This window comes from Dendrobium catenatum, unplaced genomic scaffold (genome assembly GCF_001605985.2).
Source record: "Dendrobium catenatum unplaced genomic scaffold, ASM160598v2 fragScaff_scaffold_743, whole genome shotgun sequence".
Lineage (NCBI taxonomy): Eukaryota > Viridiplantae > Streptophyta > Magnoliopsida > Asparagales > Orchidaceae > Dendrobium > Dendrobium catenatum.
Genome location: NW_021319205.1, coordinates 374,311 through 389,162, shown reverse-complemented (window position 1 = coordinate 389,162; position 14,852 = coordinate 374,311). Strand labels below are relative to the sequence as shown.

The 14,852-nt window shown below is 38.3% G+C and overlaps 1 protein-coding gene across 1 annotated transcript in view; it reads left to right on the top strand.

Annotated features, from left to right (window-relative positions):
* Nucleotides 1–12,744: 12,744 nt before the first annotated feature.
* LOC114580035 (subtilisin-like protease Glyma18g48580) overlaps nt 12,745–14,852 on the top strand; it is a 5,538-nt gene continuing 3,430 nt past the window's right edge. Inside the window, exons 1-2 of the mRNA XM_028696470.1 lie at nt 12,745–12,773; nt 13,930–14,058. Of these exons, the coding sequence (XP_028552303.1) occupies nt 13,969–14,058 (90 nt within the window). The 5' untranslated portion in view covers nt 12,745–12,773; nt 13,930–13,968. The remainder of the gene's footprint in view (nt 12,774–13,929; nt 14,059–14,852) is intronic.

The following is a 14,852-nucleotide window of genomic DNA, read 5'->3' as shown; positions in this document are numbered from 1 at the left end:
TAAAATGTGCGCAATATAGGAATATTCAATATAAATTTATTTTGTATTTATTTTAAAATAAATATAATAAAATTGAAATCTATCCTCATATTTCTTGTGAATTTTCATCCTTTATTAGACAAAATAAAATCATTTTCTTCTCTTATGAAATTTCATCCTTTATTAGACCAAATAAATTCTATATTTTTTTATTCCGAACCTACATTAATTGATCAAATTATGTTTATATTAAATTACAATACAATAAGCACTAACAACTAACTATGCCGTGATTTGTTTACTAAAAATCAAATATTAACGATAATCACATTCAGATGGCCTTATAAATACAAGCATTAGATATCTGTAAATATTTCAATTATCATATTCATATGATCAACTATGTCCAGATGAATTATCCAAGGGGTGCAAACGAGATGAGCTGAGCTTGTTGTTAGCCACCTTACACGTGGCAAAGAGAGATTGGTCACCTTTGCAACGTTAACTTTTTTTTTTTTTTTTTGGGAATTTTGGGGCCTTGGCCCATATATTTCATTGATGAAAAAAATTACAAGTAAAGATGAATACAAGTAAAAGACTACCATACATAAGCAAAAAACAAAAACTTATGTAGGATCTATGAAGAAACCTCAACTATACCCACCGATACAATAAACAGCAAAAGTAATACCAGGAAAAAAAACAAAAATCTGCTAGCCAAAAAATACGATCACATTCAGAGAACTTGACGGGTCCAAAAGGAATCGTGAAACTGCAGAAAGGGAAGCCAATCTCCAATCCAGCCAGTGAACAGAAACATTCCAGCTTGCATGAGCCGAAGGGCAAGAGAAGGATTCCTGAAAAATAAAACAGCAAGTGCAAAAGAGCAGCAACAGAAGCAGAACCAAAGTTTACCATATAGCTCCAAATTATAATTAACCAGCTCCAATAAACATTTAACCAGGACTCAGAGATATGAGAGATGACCCAAAAAATTCTCCTGGTTGCCCGAAGACCATCCAAGGGGTAATATCAAAAATGAATTCAAAAAAAGCTTCATCATTGTCCTGGTTAAAGATCCAGCCCACCAGCAAGCCACAGCAACCGTAAAATCCATTTAATCAGAAATTCCCCAACAGCACATCAGAATTTCTCCATTTAAAAACTCTGCCAGTTACCACTTTTCTTAAAAAAACTGAAGAGAAGAGGAACTATGGAACACATTTCCAAATCTTCGATTATTCCTCTCCCTCTAGATTTGATAAATTATAGTGCAAACCGTAAGCAAATAAAAATTCAATGTATTGTGAGAACCAGAAAATTCAGTCTCCATCCAATGAAACAGTTGCATGATAGTTGGCCGTAACAGAAAATTCATAGTACCAGCTATGAGAGAATTGAGAATCGAAAAGGAGTATGAGCAATCAAAAAAATGGTGATTAACAGATTCAGGTGCAGAGTGGCACAAAGAGCAATTCACCAGAACATAAATGTTTCTCTGCCTTAAAGCATCTTGGGTTTTCAAACCCCCAACCATAGCAAGCCAAACATAGACCAAATGTTTTAGCATATTCTTTTTATGCCAGATAAAATTATACCAACTACTATCAGATAAATCAAAGTAGAAATCCTTGACAAAATCTCTGAATTTAGGATGAGCACAATCCTTCCATAGCAAGCAAGCACCAGCAGACTCAAGAATTTGAAAACTGCCAACTGCATTTTTCAAAATCTGAGGAGTATCATTGCTAAAAACCCAGTTTAAATTGGAGATGTAATTCTTCAGATACGGAAGAGTGAAACAGTCCAGAGAAGCGCCACCCACATAATCAGCCAGAGTGATATTGTTGCACCAATGATCCCAACGCACAGAGATGGGAGCATTAGGTGTAATAACAAATTTGAATTTCATCTTAACACTAGCAGCAGTCTTATAGACAGTAATCCAGAATTTGCTATCTTTAGAAGTAGTGGGTCTCCAAGGGGAAATATACTGAGCAGATAGCCAAGTGGATAGAGGAGAAGGACAGTTATACATACGGTGGATCACAGAGCAGTTAAAAGCAAACTGTAGGGCAGCTATAGAAGGAATACCCAAACCCCCTTTCTGTTTAGGCAAACAAACAGTGTCCCATGAGACCATGTGCAGTTTATGTAGGCTGGTAATGTCTCCAAAAAACAGAAATTTGGAACAAGTTTTCCTAAAAAACTTAAAAACTGCCTTAGGTAGAATAGAGCCTCTAATCCAATAGGCAATGGTGTTATGAATAGTGAATTTTAAATACTGTAATCTCTACCAGCAAAGATAAAAGATTAGGCTTCCACCCCGTAAATTTCTTGTGCAGTTTATCCATCAGAGGCATAAAGTCGTCAACTTTTAATCTAGTAAAAGAAATGGGAATGCCAAGGTAAGTTAACTTTGAACTAACATTTGTAATAGAAAGAGCTTGGCAGAGCATATCCCAGTTCCTTTGATTCTTAGAGAACATAATAGAACATTTATCATAATTTATATGCAGTCCAGTAGCATTTTCAAAATCCTTAAGAATAGAAGAGAGGATTTTACAATTATCAATTGTAGCATCACCCAAAATTAACACATCATCCGCATACAAAAGATGTGATAAATGATAGTTATCTGTTTTGAAACCTTTAAAACCTCTTTCATCAAGGAGATTGGACAAAGCGTCCATAACTAAGCAAAAAAGGTAAGGGCTAAGGGGGCATCCTTGCCTAAGACCAGCAGAAGAGGAGAAGAATCCTTCCAAAGCACCATCAATGATGACAGAAAAGTTAACATTTGAAATACAAGCCTTAATCCAGCTAATAAAAGGCTTAGGAAATCCTTTTTGAAGCATACGAGCAAGTAAGAATTATCTGGAAACATAATCAAAGGTTTTTTTGATATCTAATTTAGCACAAAAAATGTTACCAACCCCTCCCTTATTGACCAAAGAGAGAATATCATTAGCTAAAAGAATACTATCAGTTGAAATTCTAGCCTTCACAAAGCCAACTTGAGTATCTTTGACAATAAGTGGCATAATCGGATTCATTCTACCTGCAATAATCTTGGCTATAATTTTGTAAAGGGTGTTGCAAAGTGAGATGGGCCTATAATCTGAAATAGAAGCAGCATTACGATGTTTTGGAATGATTGCTAGAGCATTAGCTTTAATACCACTAGGAAGATAACCTTTAAGAAAGAAAAATCTGATAGCTTTGCATACAAGAGGACCAATAATGTGCCAGGCCGATTTATAAAAATGATAATTGAAACCATCTGGTCCAGGTGAAGATTTGGAAGAGCCTTTGAAAACTGCAACTTTAATCTCATCATCCAAAATCGGAGAAACAAGCAGATTAGAATAAAATTCAGGAATGGGAGCACCAATATGAAAAGAATCCATATTCCTACCAGAAGGAGGAGGAGGATTAAACAAATCCTGAAAGTGTTTAGTAATGAATTTAAGCACATCTTCCTTAGCAATACTCGGATTAGAAGAAAATAAATTAACCAAAGATTTAGAACTACCAAAACGGCTCCTGATTTTACCATAGAGAAATTTAAGGTCATCTTCACCATGATGCAGCCAGTTTAATTTTGCTCTTTGAATAATCCAACAAGCTTGCTTAGAAGTGACATCAGAAATTTCCAAATTGATGTCTTTAAGGGAAGTGCCATGAGATCCGTCCAAAGGATTAACCATAAGTAAATCCAAAATGTCCTGTTGCTTAGCATGAAGAGAATCTAACTGAAGATTGAGAGAGTTAGAATTTGCCCAATCTTGATTCTTAATATCACCTTTTAGTTGTTTAAGAACATTACAAAGATGAGATAGAGAGTTACCAACTAAAGGCAAAGAGAATGCATTTAAGAGATAGACCCAATATCTATCATAATTAGTCCAAAAATTCTTAAACAAAAAACAGTGGTGTGACTTTAAGGAGATCCCAGAATGCAAGATAATGGGGGAATGGTCCGAACAGGACGAGTTCAGGAAAGAGCAGTAAGCATTAGGAAACTTCTCCACCCACTCCTCATTAACAAGAACACGGTCTAATTTTATAAAAATAGGATTCGCAGCTTGTTGATTATACCAAGTATAGAAGTTACACACTGAATGCAAGTCCACCAAACTGTTTGCAAAGATCATGTTATTAATATCAACCAGATTGGAATGATGAATAGCAGAGCCACCAGATTTTTCATTAGCAAACCTACAGCAATTGAAATCCCCCAATATTGCCCACGGAATAGCAGGAGAAGGAGCAACCATGTTTAAAGAAGACCAAAGTTCCTTTCTATCAGAAGCATTGTTAGAGGCATATACAATAGAAATCTGAAAAGGAGGGAGATTTCCAATAGTAACAGTCCCATTGATCAGTTGCGGGGTGTGAGAGTTGGAGCAAAATTTAACTTATTGGCATCCCATTTAATCCAAATCCTCCCAGAGGATGAAAGATTAAAGTTGTGAATATTAGCTTCATTCGAAAAAAGCGAGTGTGAAGAGTCAAAAAAGGGGTCAAGAAGAGAAGGGGCATGAATGCGGGTCTCCAACAGACAAAACAAATCTAGCTTGAAAGAATTAATAAGCCTTTTACAACTTAACACTTTTTCAAGCCGATTAAAACCTCTTACATTCCACACACCTATGGAAGGAAGAGACATTATATATTGACTTGAGATTGGGATTTTTTACTCTGCTTACCCTTTGCAGATTTCTTGGAATTGTCGGAAGTAGATTGTTGTTTGCTTTTCCCCGCCTGTTTCTGAGAAATCCCAACAGCATTGGAACATTCAGCCAAAGAATCTTGCGGCTCCGAGTCAATTTGAGAGTTTAAGATCTCAAATTTGTTAGGCGACGTGATGCTAGTAGACGGTTTTGTAGTAATGGTCAACAGAGATGATGAAGATTCAGAAATTTCTTCAGTAGGAATATTCAAATTTGGAATGTTAGCTACTAAGACTTCATCCATGGGATCATCCATAGGAGATCCAGACTGGAGTGGCTTTGCAAAGGGTTGGTTCTCTACTGATTTGGTAGTAGCCTGAGCATTGACTTTGTTGGTAGGAGGAGGAGGAGAATGAACTTGGTAATGAAGGGGTTGGCCAATACTGTTGGTGTGTAGAGGGATGGTGGGTGAGATTATATTATCAGCTGTAGCATTGGTGACTTTTTCTTTCGATATAGAGTCCGAACGTGGTGGTCTCGAGGATGAAGGAGGTCTTGAAGGGAAGCGATTAGTGGGTTTTTTACTGCTACTCCTACCTCGGTAATTCAAAAAATTTGGCCTAGAATCAGCTCCTACAGAGGAAGAATTCAAAGGGCAAGAAGCAGAATAGTGAACTAAAGACTTATAGTGTTCACAAGGGACCGACCTCCATTCATATTGCACCTTCAACTCTACCACATCGCCATCAAGAGATACTTTAATAACATCAGGATAAGTTGCATTACAGTCTACAAGCACACAAACACGAGCAAAAGTCAGCCGAGTCTTTTGCTCCGTGAGATGGTCAGCAGCTAACGGGACACCGATTTTACTAGCTATTCTTGAGATCCCTTCCGAGTTCCAGCAAGCCAGAGGCAAATCATGGATTTTAACCCAAATAGGAACTGATGAAAAATTCTCACGCTTTGGCTTGAACTTAGGATGCCATTTCTGAAGAACAAAAGGCTTCCCAAGAAGCATCCAAACACCTTTAGACCAGGCCATGTCGAAATCTTCCACACAGGAAAAGCGTAGAAGAAAAAAACCATCACAAAGCGAGAGGAGCTGGAGAGAACCTTTAAGAGACCACGTTTTGTTAATCGCTCCTAACAGAGCTTCATAGAAAGGTCTCCACCCAATAGAGTATCCGACAAGACACAGAATCCAATCTTCACCACCCTTAGTAAGCTTCTCATTAGAGAAGGGAATAATTTCAGGCTCGGAGGGATGATGAGAAAAGCTGAAGACTTTAGGAGCAGAGAAGGTGTCCGGAGCAAAAATCTGATTCCAGTTGTGCAGGGAAGCCGGAGCAGCTGCACCAGATGAAGAAAGAGGAGGAAAATCCCAATCTACGAGAGAAGTCTCCATGCAAGGAAGCCTCCGGCAGAGCCAAAGGGGAGGCGGCGGAGAAAAAACTCAGCAAAGTAGCAAGGAAACCCTAGCAGAGCAAAAATTTTGTAATCTTTGCAACGTTAACTTCATCTTGTACCTTCTTTAAAGTTGTTTTGTCCTTTCTTTACTTTTTCTATCTTTATATACTATTGTAATAGTTAGACAAATCAATGAATCACTGCTTTACTTTTCTTATTTTCCCTTTCCATGTTTCTCTGGCATTCCCGTGAGCTCTATCTGTTTTCCTACATGGTATCAGAAGTCTAGTTCATCCTTCTCTTATGTCTCTTCTTAGCAATGACGTCTACCACAACTACAATATCACCTACTCAGGAGGACTCCGCCACCATTGTCGAAGAACCCTTTTCCTCTCCCCAAATTCCATCGTCCCTCAAGTTCTTGATGAGCAACATCAAGAACGTCATTGCTCAGTAGCTCACCGCAGATAACCACTCGCTATGGAGATCTCAAGTACTAAAACTGTTTCGAGCCAATAGTTTTGAAGGCTTCTTGACAGGCTCAGTCGTCTGCCCGCCTTCCTCCATCTCCAACAGCAACGGACAAAGTACCACCAACACTGCTCACTCAATGTGGCTGTTGATCGACCAAAACCTCGCCGCAGCCTTATACTCCGTTATCTCTCCCACTATCCTACTTTACGTCCTCTCCCCCGACCTGCAGCGACATCTGGCGTATTCTTGACAGCCGACTACAATCCTCCACAATATCAAGAATCTCACAACTCAAGAACGAGCTGCACTATCTCTCAATGAAAGATAAGTCCATGACTTAGTATCTTTTAGAGGTTAAATCCAAAGTCGATGCACTAGCAGCTGCAGGTTCTCCGGTAGACGTCGAAGATGTCATCCATTACACTCTCAACAGATTACCCAACACCTACCAAGCCTTCAAAACCACCATTAGAACCAATCTCCGATCTGTAAGTCTAGACGAACTCTATACTCTTCTTTGCAGCGAAGAACTTAATCTTCTGCACGAGACAACCAAAGAGCTTCACTCTCTCAGCATTAGTGAAAATCAAACAGCACTCACCGCCAGTCGTGGCCGTGGGCGTGGCAGATCGTCCGCTAACAGAGGCCGTAACAACGGCCGAACCTCTTATAACGCTCCCAACAATCGCGGACTTAAGAACACCAGATCTTCCATTATCTGCCAGATTTGCGGAAAGCCAGGCCATTCCGCTATCAAATGCTGGCATCGTCACGACGAACAATACAACACCGAACCAACGGTAGCTCGATCTCTTCACATCACCCTCTACTACCAACCCTTCCGACTGGTTTCTTGACAGTGGAGCTACATCACACCTCACCTCCGATCCGTCTCAAGTTCAACAATCACAACCCTACACCGGAAGCAGCCAGGTAACTATCGGCAATGGACAACATGTTCCAATCCATAATACGGGTAAAGGGATTCTTCCAACCCCTACAGGTAGCCTCAATCTATTGCATCTCAATTTTGTACATGATTTATCCTTTAACCTCTTATCTGTTCATCAACTAACGTCCGACAACGACTGCTTCATTACCTTCTACCCTTACGGCTATGAAATAAAGGCCGGAATACCCACCGCCGTCTTCTCACGGGTCCTTCTATTAACGGTCTCTACCCGATCAGGGGCAAATCTCACGCGGCAGCCAATACCAAACAGCTTGCTCTGCTCTCCATTCAACAAGTACCGGACCTGTGGAATCGCCGCCTCGACCATCCCTCAGCTCAAATTCTTCCAAGCATAGCAAACAGATCAGGCTCCGTATATACTACCGCTACTACCTCTTCTTGTAACTCTTGTAGGATCAAAAGCCATCGTCTCCCTACTCCTCTATCACAAACTGTAACTACAAACTTGTTAGATCTTGTTCAATCGGATGTCTGGGGACCGTTCTCTATAGCATCCTCCCAAGGCTTCCGATACTATGTTTCTTTTATAGATGACTTTTCCAAATTTACATGGATATATCCCATAATACATAAATCCGAAGTTTTTTACAAATTTGTCGAATTTCAAAAATTTGTTGAATGACAACTCAATCGCAAAATTCGGATTCTTTGCACCGATAACGGTGGCGAATTCATGAACAATAAATTCAAAATGTATTGCAAAACTCTTGGTATAAGTTATCAATCCTCCTGCCCGCACACGCCGTCTCAAAACGACGTCGTCGAACGCAAACATCGGCACCTTATAGAAACCACTCGGACACTTCTCATACAAGCCTCCTTACCGTCGCATCTTTGGGTCGACACCCTGCTCACCGCCAACTACCTTATCAACTGCATGCCCTCTCCCAACACACGGAATAAATCCCCCTATGAAATTCTACACAGCAAGCAACCCGACTACAATCATCTCAAAGTCTTGGGCTGCCTTTGCTACCCATGGCTCAAACCATACACCTCCAACAAGCTATCCCCCATCTCTCATCCCTGCATTTTCATAGGTTACGCTCAATCTCAAAAAGGTTATAAATGCCTGGAACCAAAGTCTAACAAAGTTTACATATCACGGCACGTCAACTTTAACGAAACTATTTTTCCATATTCCACCAAACTAGCTCCGATGGCACCCTATTCTACCTCACCGCCTTACCTCCCTCCTCTCCTTCTGGTTCCTAACATAAGCCTTCCCAAGACCGTCAAAAATGCTCCTCAAGAAACATCACATACACATCATCAAAACAACCATCCTCAACCCACCAGATCTGCTACTAATCCCAGCCACAACACCTTACCACCGCACCCAAACCTGACTGTTGACAGTCAAACCAACTCGCCTCACCAGGACATTACGCCTCCATCTACCACCTCAAACCTCCCAAATCACCCCATGGTCACTCGTCTCAAAAGAGGAGTCTCAAAATCGAAGCAGATCTTCAACTTAACTCACCTTCTACAGCCAACCGAACCTACCACTTACAACCAGGCAGCAAAATCTGAACAATGGCGAACAGCCATGTCCCAAGAATTTCAAGCTCTACAAGCACAAGGTACTTGGGAACTGGTTCCGCCCAACACATCCATGAACATCCTCGGATCTAGGTGGACGTTCAGAATCAAATACAACTCCGATGGATCTATAGCCCGACACAAAGCAAGGTTAGTAGCAAAAGGATTCAACCAAGAACATGGCATCGACTACAACGAAACGTTCAGCCCAATTGCCAAAATGCCGACAATACGCGTCTTCATCCTAATAGCTCTTCACCACAACTGGATCATTCATCAACTAGACATCTCCAATGCATTCCTCCACGGAACACTGACCGACGCCGTCTACATGTCTCAACCACCGGGCTTCCAAGACACGCAACATCCGCAACACGTCTGTAAGCTCAAGAAAGCCCTTTATGGCCTCAAACAGTCACCAAGGGAGTGGTATGCTACTCTATCCAATCATCTTATCAATTTCGGGTTCACTATCAGCAACTCAGACCATTCGCTCCTCACATACACCTCCGTGCAAATTCGCATCTATATGCTCATATACGTCGACGACATTCTACTTACAGGTAACTCTACATCTGAAATCAATAAATTACTCGCTAATCTAAACACCAAATTTCAGATGAGAAACCTCGGGTCATTATCTCACTTCCTCGGCATACAAACCGCTAAGACCAAAACTGGCATGATTCTTCATCAGCAAAAATACGCCCAAACAATCATACACCGGGCCGACATGGAACAATCGAAACCTGTCTCTACTCCAATATCCTGCAGAACTACCATCTCGGCCACGTCCAATGAACCATACGCCAACCCGCAGCTCTACAGGCAAATCATAGGTGCACTTCAATACCTAACTATTACCCGATCGGACATATAATTCGCGGTTCAACAACTATGCCAGCATATGCAAGCACCTCTTAACATCCATTTCGATTCCTTGAAACGCCTTCTCCGCTATATACACGGCTCACTCGATAAAGGTATACCTCTAAACCGTTCTAATCTAATTCTAAAAGGCCATGCGGATGCAGATTGGGCTAGCAACAATCAAGATCGTAAATCGAACTCCGGATACTGTAACTTTCTCGGCACCTCGCTCATATCATGGCAAGTGAAGAAATAAAATACAATCGCTAGGTCCTCCACAAAAGCCGAATACCGCGCTCTAGCCACCGAAGCCACCGAGGTTATATGGCTCCGTCAACTTCTACAACATTTCCATACACCGCAGCTCGATCCTACTACAGTCTACTGCGATAACACCTCCGCCATCGCTCTCGCCAACAATCCAGTTTTCCATGCTCGAACGAAGCACATCGAGGTGGACTGCCATTTCATCCGAGACTGCATAAAGAAAAATAACATCTCGGTCCATCACATATGCACCGAAGATCAGCTCGCCGATCTGTTCACTAAGGCCATGCCAAACAACCGGTTCAAAACGCTGTCAACCAAACTCACTGTTGTTGCACACCCATAAGTTTGAGGGGGCTATTAGCCACCTTACACATGGCAAAGAGAGATTGATCACCTTTGCAACGTTAACTTCATCTTGTACCTTCTTTAAAGTTGTTTTGTCCTTTCTTTACTTTTTCTATCTTTATATACTATTGTAATAGTTAGACAAATCAATGAATCACTGCTTTACTTTTCTTATTTTCCCTTTCCAGCATGATTCTCTGGCATTCCAGTGAGCTCTATCTGTTTTCCTACACTTGTGTCATCCTTGACTTGAGCTTAAGCTTAATTAATTAATTGAGTTTGAGCTCGAGCTCGAGCTTTATTTAACGATTCGAGCTAACTCACGAGCTAGCTTGTTTACTATCAAAGAAAGAGAATGATTCTAATTTGAGCAATTATTATAATAAAATGATAAAAAAAATTAAAAATTTGAAGGAAAACAATAAATTATAACTTAATATAAGGTGAAATTATTCTGTGCGGATACGGACGCTGTCCGGAGGCGAATCAGAACGCGTCACGTCACCCATTTGTTGTGTACCGCGACTGTGTACCGGGTGAAGTGGCTCATTCTAATTCTCTTTCGGACGATCTGGTTTGTGTCTGCACAGAATAATTTCTCTAATATAAGAAAGTGGCATAGAAATCCAAAACATTTTTAATAATTTTGTCCTTCATATCCTGGATTTAATATATTTTAAGTGAATTTTAAATTACTATTTTTCCAAATGTGCCGGCTTGCAAGCTAAAGAGTTGAGTCAAGGCTAGCTCAAACTTGACTTGTAAGCTCATCAAATTTGGCTCAAGAACCATTTAATGAGCCGGTTCCAAGCCGGCTCACGAGTCGATATGACTCACTTACACCTCTAAATTATCCATTTACAACCACTAATCTAATTTTTCCATTTGTTTAGTTTTAAATCAATTGTAATGACTTTTTCTTTTAGACATTTAAGCCAATTAAGACAAACTCATGTAAATATTACATATATAAAATTTAAATTCAAAATCTATTAATTTATAGTCAAAACTTTCGATCAAAATATAAAAAAGATTTGCACGCCAATGACTAATTTAAGTGGAAAGATAGCGTCTATTCGTTTGACAATGGTTAAAAAAAAAAATCTAAAGCTGAAACAACAATACTACAGCAGAAAAAACAAAGTGCGTTGGCCATATATTGAATATTTCTAAGTCTGTTTATGAAAACCTCCCACTTGATAAGGCTCAAACAAATTTGATCAGCCGTTCTGCTTTGGATAATACAATTTGACAATTTGTTTTAGTTTGGGACGATTTTCTTACTGTCTTTTATTATAATGTATTAAAGAATTGATTTAGAAAGCAATAAAAAAGTTATCTCAAATGAAACCTAGGCTTTGTTTGAGGCAGCTTGCTTAGTGCTTCTTAAAGCAGTTTTTAGTATCAAAAATTTTATTTAAAAAAAAATTTATACTAAAAAGCTACTTTAACAGAAATAAGAAAGATGTCTCAAACTTAGCCTAAAGCTTTGTTTGGGATAACTTTATATCAATGATTTTTTATTGCTTTCAAGAAATTTTTATACTAAAAAACTGCTTCACAAAATACTAAAAAAAACGTCCCAAGCAAAACCTGAGTGTTCAGTGAAGCTCGACGAGCCACTCGACAAGAAGACGAGTCGAGCTTGAGCTCGGATTTTGAGCTCGACTCGAGCTCGAGCTTGGTCTTTGAAAGTCAAGCTCGACTCGAACACACCCTGACTCGAGCTTGACTTAGACTCGTTTGCACCCCTAGTGTTCACACAAGAACCCTCAAATTGGTATAAATTATGACTTATAATTTTATATAACAGAAGTCCTCGTTCCAAAATGAGCTGACTGCATGCTTATCCAAGAAAACAAATAATATGAATATTTGACCAATTACTGGTATTATGAGATATATAAAGCTAAAATTTCCTAAAAATAAATAAATTTGTTTCAAATATTTCTATTCATTGCTTGAATAAAAAAAGAAAATTGTAGTTTTTATCCCTTTTATTACGCATTTTTAAACCAATACCCCTTATATAAATAAACCTCTCTTCAAACTTTTTTGGGATAAAAAATAATTCACTTAAGTATATTTTAATTCGATCATCATCAAACCTTGCCATGACTTGCTATTCGTATTCGAGCCATTGATCCTCTCCTACACTATCCACAGGAACTTTGCCGATCTCTTTTGTCTTTCTCTCTGGCTGACTCCGTTCATCTCTTCCAGTCTCCACAGTAAGTTGTCCGCTAATACTTTATATGACTATAATATTGTCTTTCTCTCTTATTTGTTTGTTTGTTTGTTTTTATCTTGATGGGATATTTGTAGTTAGGGGTGTCAACGGATCGAGCCAAGCTTTGGCCGCCATAGGCTTTGAGTTTGAGCTTGATTAATTAATTGTATTTGAGCTCAAGCTCAAGCTTTATTCTAAGAGTTTGAGACCTATTTATTTTGAAAAAGAGAAAAGGCTTATGATTCATACAATTATTATAATAGAATGGTTAAAGAAGACGAAATTAGAAGAAAATAGTGAGGAATAATTTAATATAAGAAAATGATATGTAATTTTTAAATATCTTAATAATTTTGTACTTGAAATACTGAATGCATGCTAATATATCTAAAGTGTATTTTATTTTCATATTTTTAATGTATGACACATTAATCAACTTTATAATCAACATAGCATACTTTGGCCAGACTAAAGATGACTCATATTGGTCCTATGAACCCTTGGATTTGACTTACACCCGTTCGATGAATCAAAACTCCGGACAATTATGTCAGATGCATGGTATGAATCGATCGTTTTTTATTATGAAACATATATATAGTTTTAATACCGTACTATTTTAAGCCAAACAAAAAAAATAACTCTTTGTATTTATTTTATACTTATCCAAATAACTCCAAAGTAATTCATATACTTATTATTTAGGCTTCGTTTGGCATAGCTTTCTTACTGCTTTCTACGATAACTTTTTAGTACAAAAATTTATCAAAAGCAACAAAAAAAAATGTAGTGTAAAAAGCTGTCCCAAAAAAAGCCTTATATTGAAAGTCATCAATAAAATTAAAACGGGCTTTTAAAGCAAGCTATTACTTAATCTAGACGCGAATATTTCAATTAATTCTGTTAAGAGGACCCATATTACAGCATAAAAGCAGTCAATATTACTTACAAATGGCCGCAATCTACTCGCTGAATGCAGCCTGTCGCATACATTTTCTCCAATTCCTAACAACTTCCATTTCCATCTTCTATAACGCTCACAATGAAATCAGTATCATCTCATGAGCTTTAAATTGCACTAATTACTTGTTATTCAGTCATTTATCGCCTGCTGTATATATGCATCCATCTGTTCTGATATATCTCCCTGCCTGTAGAGAAGGTCTCAAATCCCAGAAAGTGTGAGCTGAGAAGAAATGGAGATCAAGATGATGAGAGCTCCTTCTGTTTTGCTCACTTTCCTCATCTCTGCTTTCCTGCTCTTGCCTGTCTTTGCGAGCAACAAGGTAAGTATTAGAGGATTAACTGTTCCATTTCCTTAGCTTCAATTTCATTGCAATCACTTAAACATTTCTGCTACTTTTCCATTCAAGTTTCAGCTTAGAAATCATATAGAGCTCGATGGTTTTTCATGTTAGAAATAAAAGAAGCTTCTGATCCAAGTTTCAGTTCAGAAATCATATAGAGGTTTAATCAGTTTGGAGCTTGTGATTAATACGTGAAGCCCTCTCACTTATCTGCTTGTGTGCTGGATCTTCGTACAATGCTAAGACGTTAAACTAAATATTTCTCTACCGCCGCGAATATTCCAGGACGCAACAATTATTTTTTTCTCTCCTTTCAATGAAAGAAGTTTTCTAACTCTCAAGAATAAGAAAATATTAAGTTTCAAAAAAAAAAAAAAGATTATCAATTTTTTTTTCATTTTGTTCTGACTGATATTACTCTCAGATTCATTTTTCATGATTAGTCGGCTGTGGATGATGATTCAAAGCACACTTTCATAATTTTTTTTCTTAAATATATTTTTAACATATTTTGGTGGCGGTGGCAATGATGATGAATTTATGGTGTATTTGAATTTTTTCAAATGAAATTCAAATATAGCAAAATTGAATTATAATAAGATAAATTTCAAATACATTAAAATTTTATACTACATTTGTTTTACATCAAACGAAACATCGATTTTCTCAAAACCCCTATATTTGAAATATTTTACAGTCGTTTTATTTCAAACCAGATAGCCTCTTTGTTAAAAATGATTGTATCTTCTGTATCTAATATATATATATATATA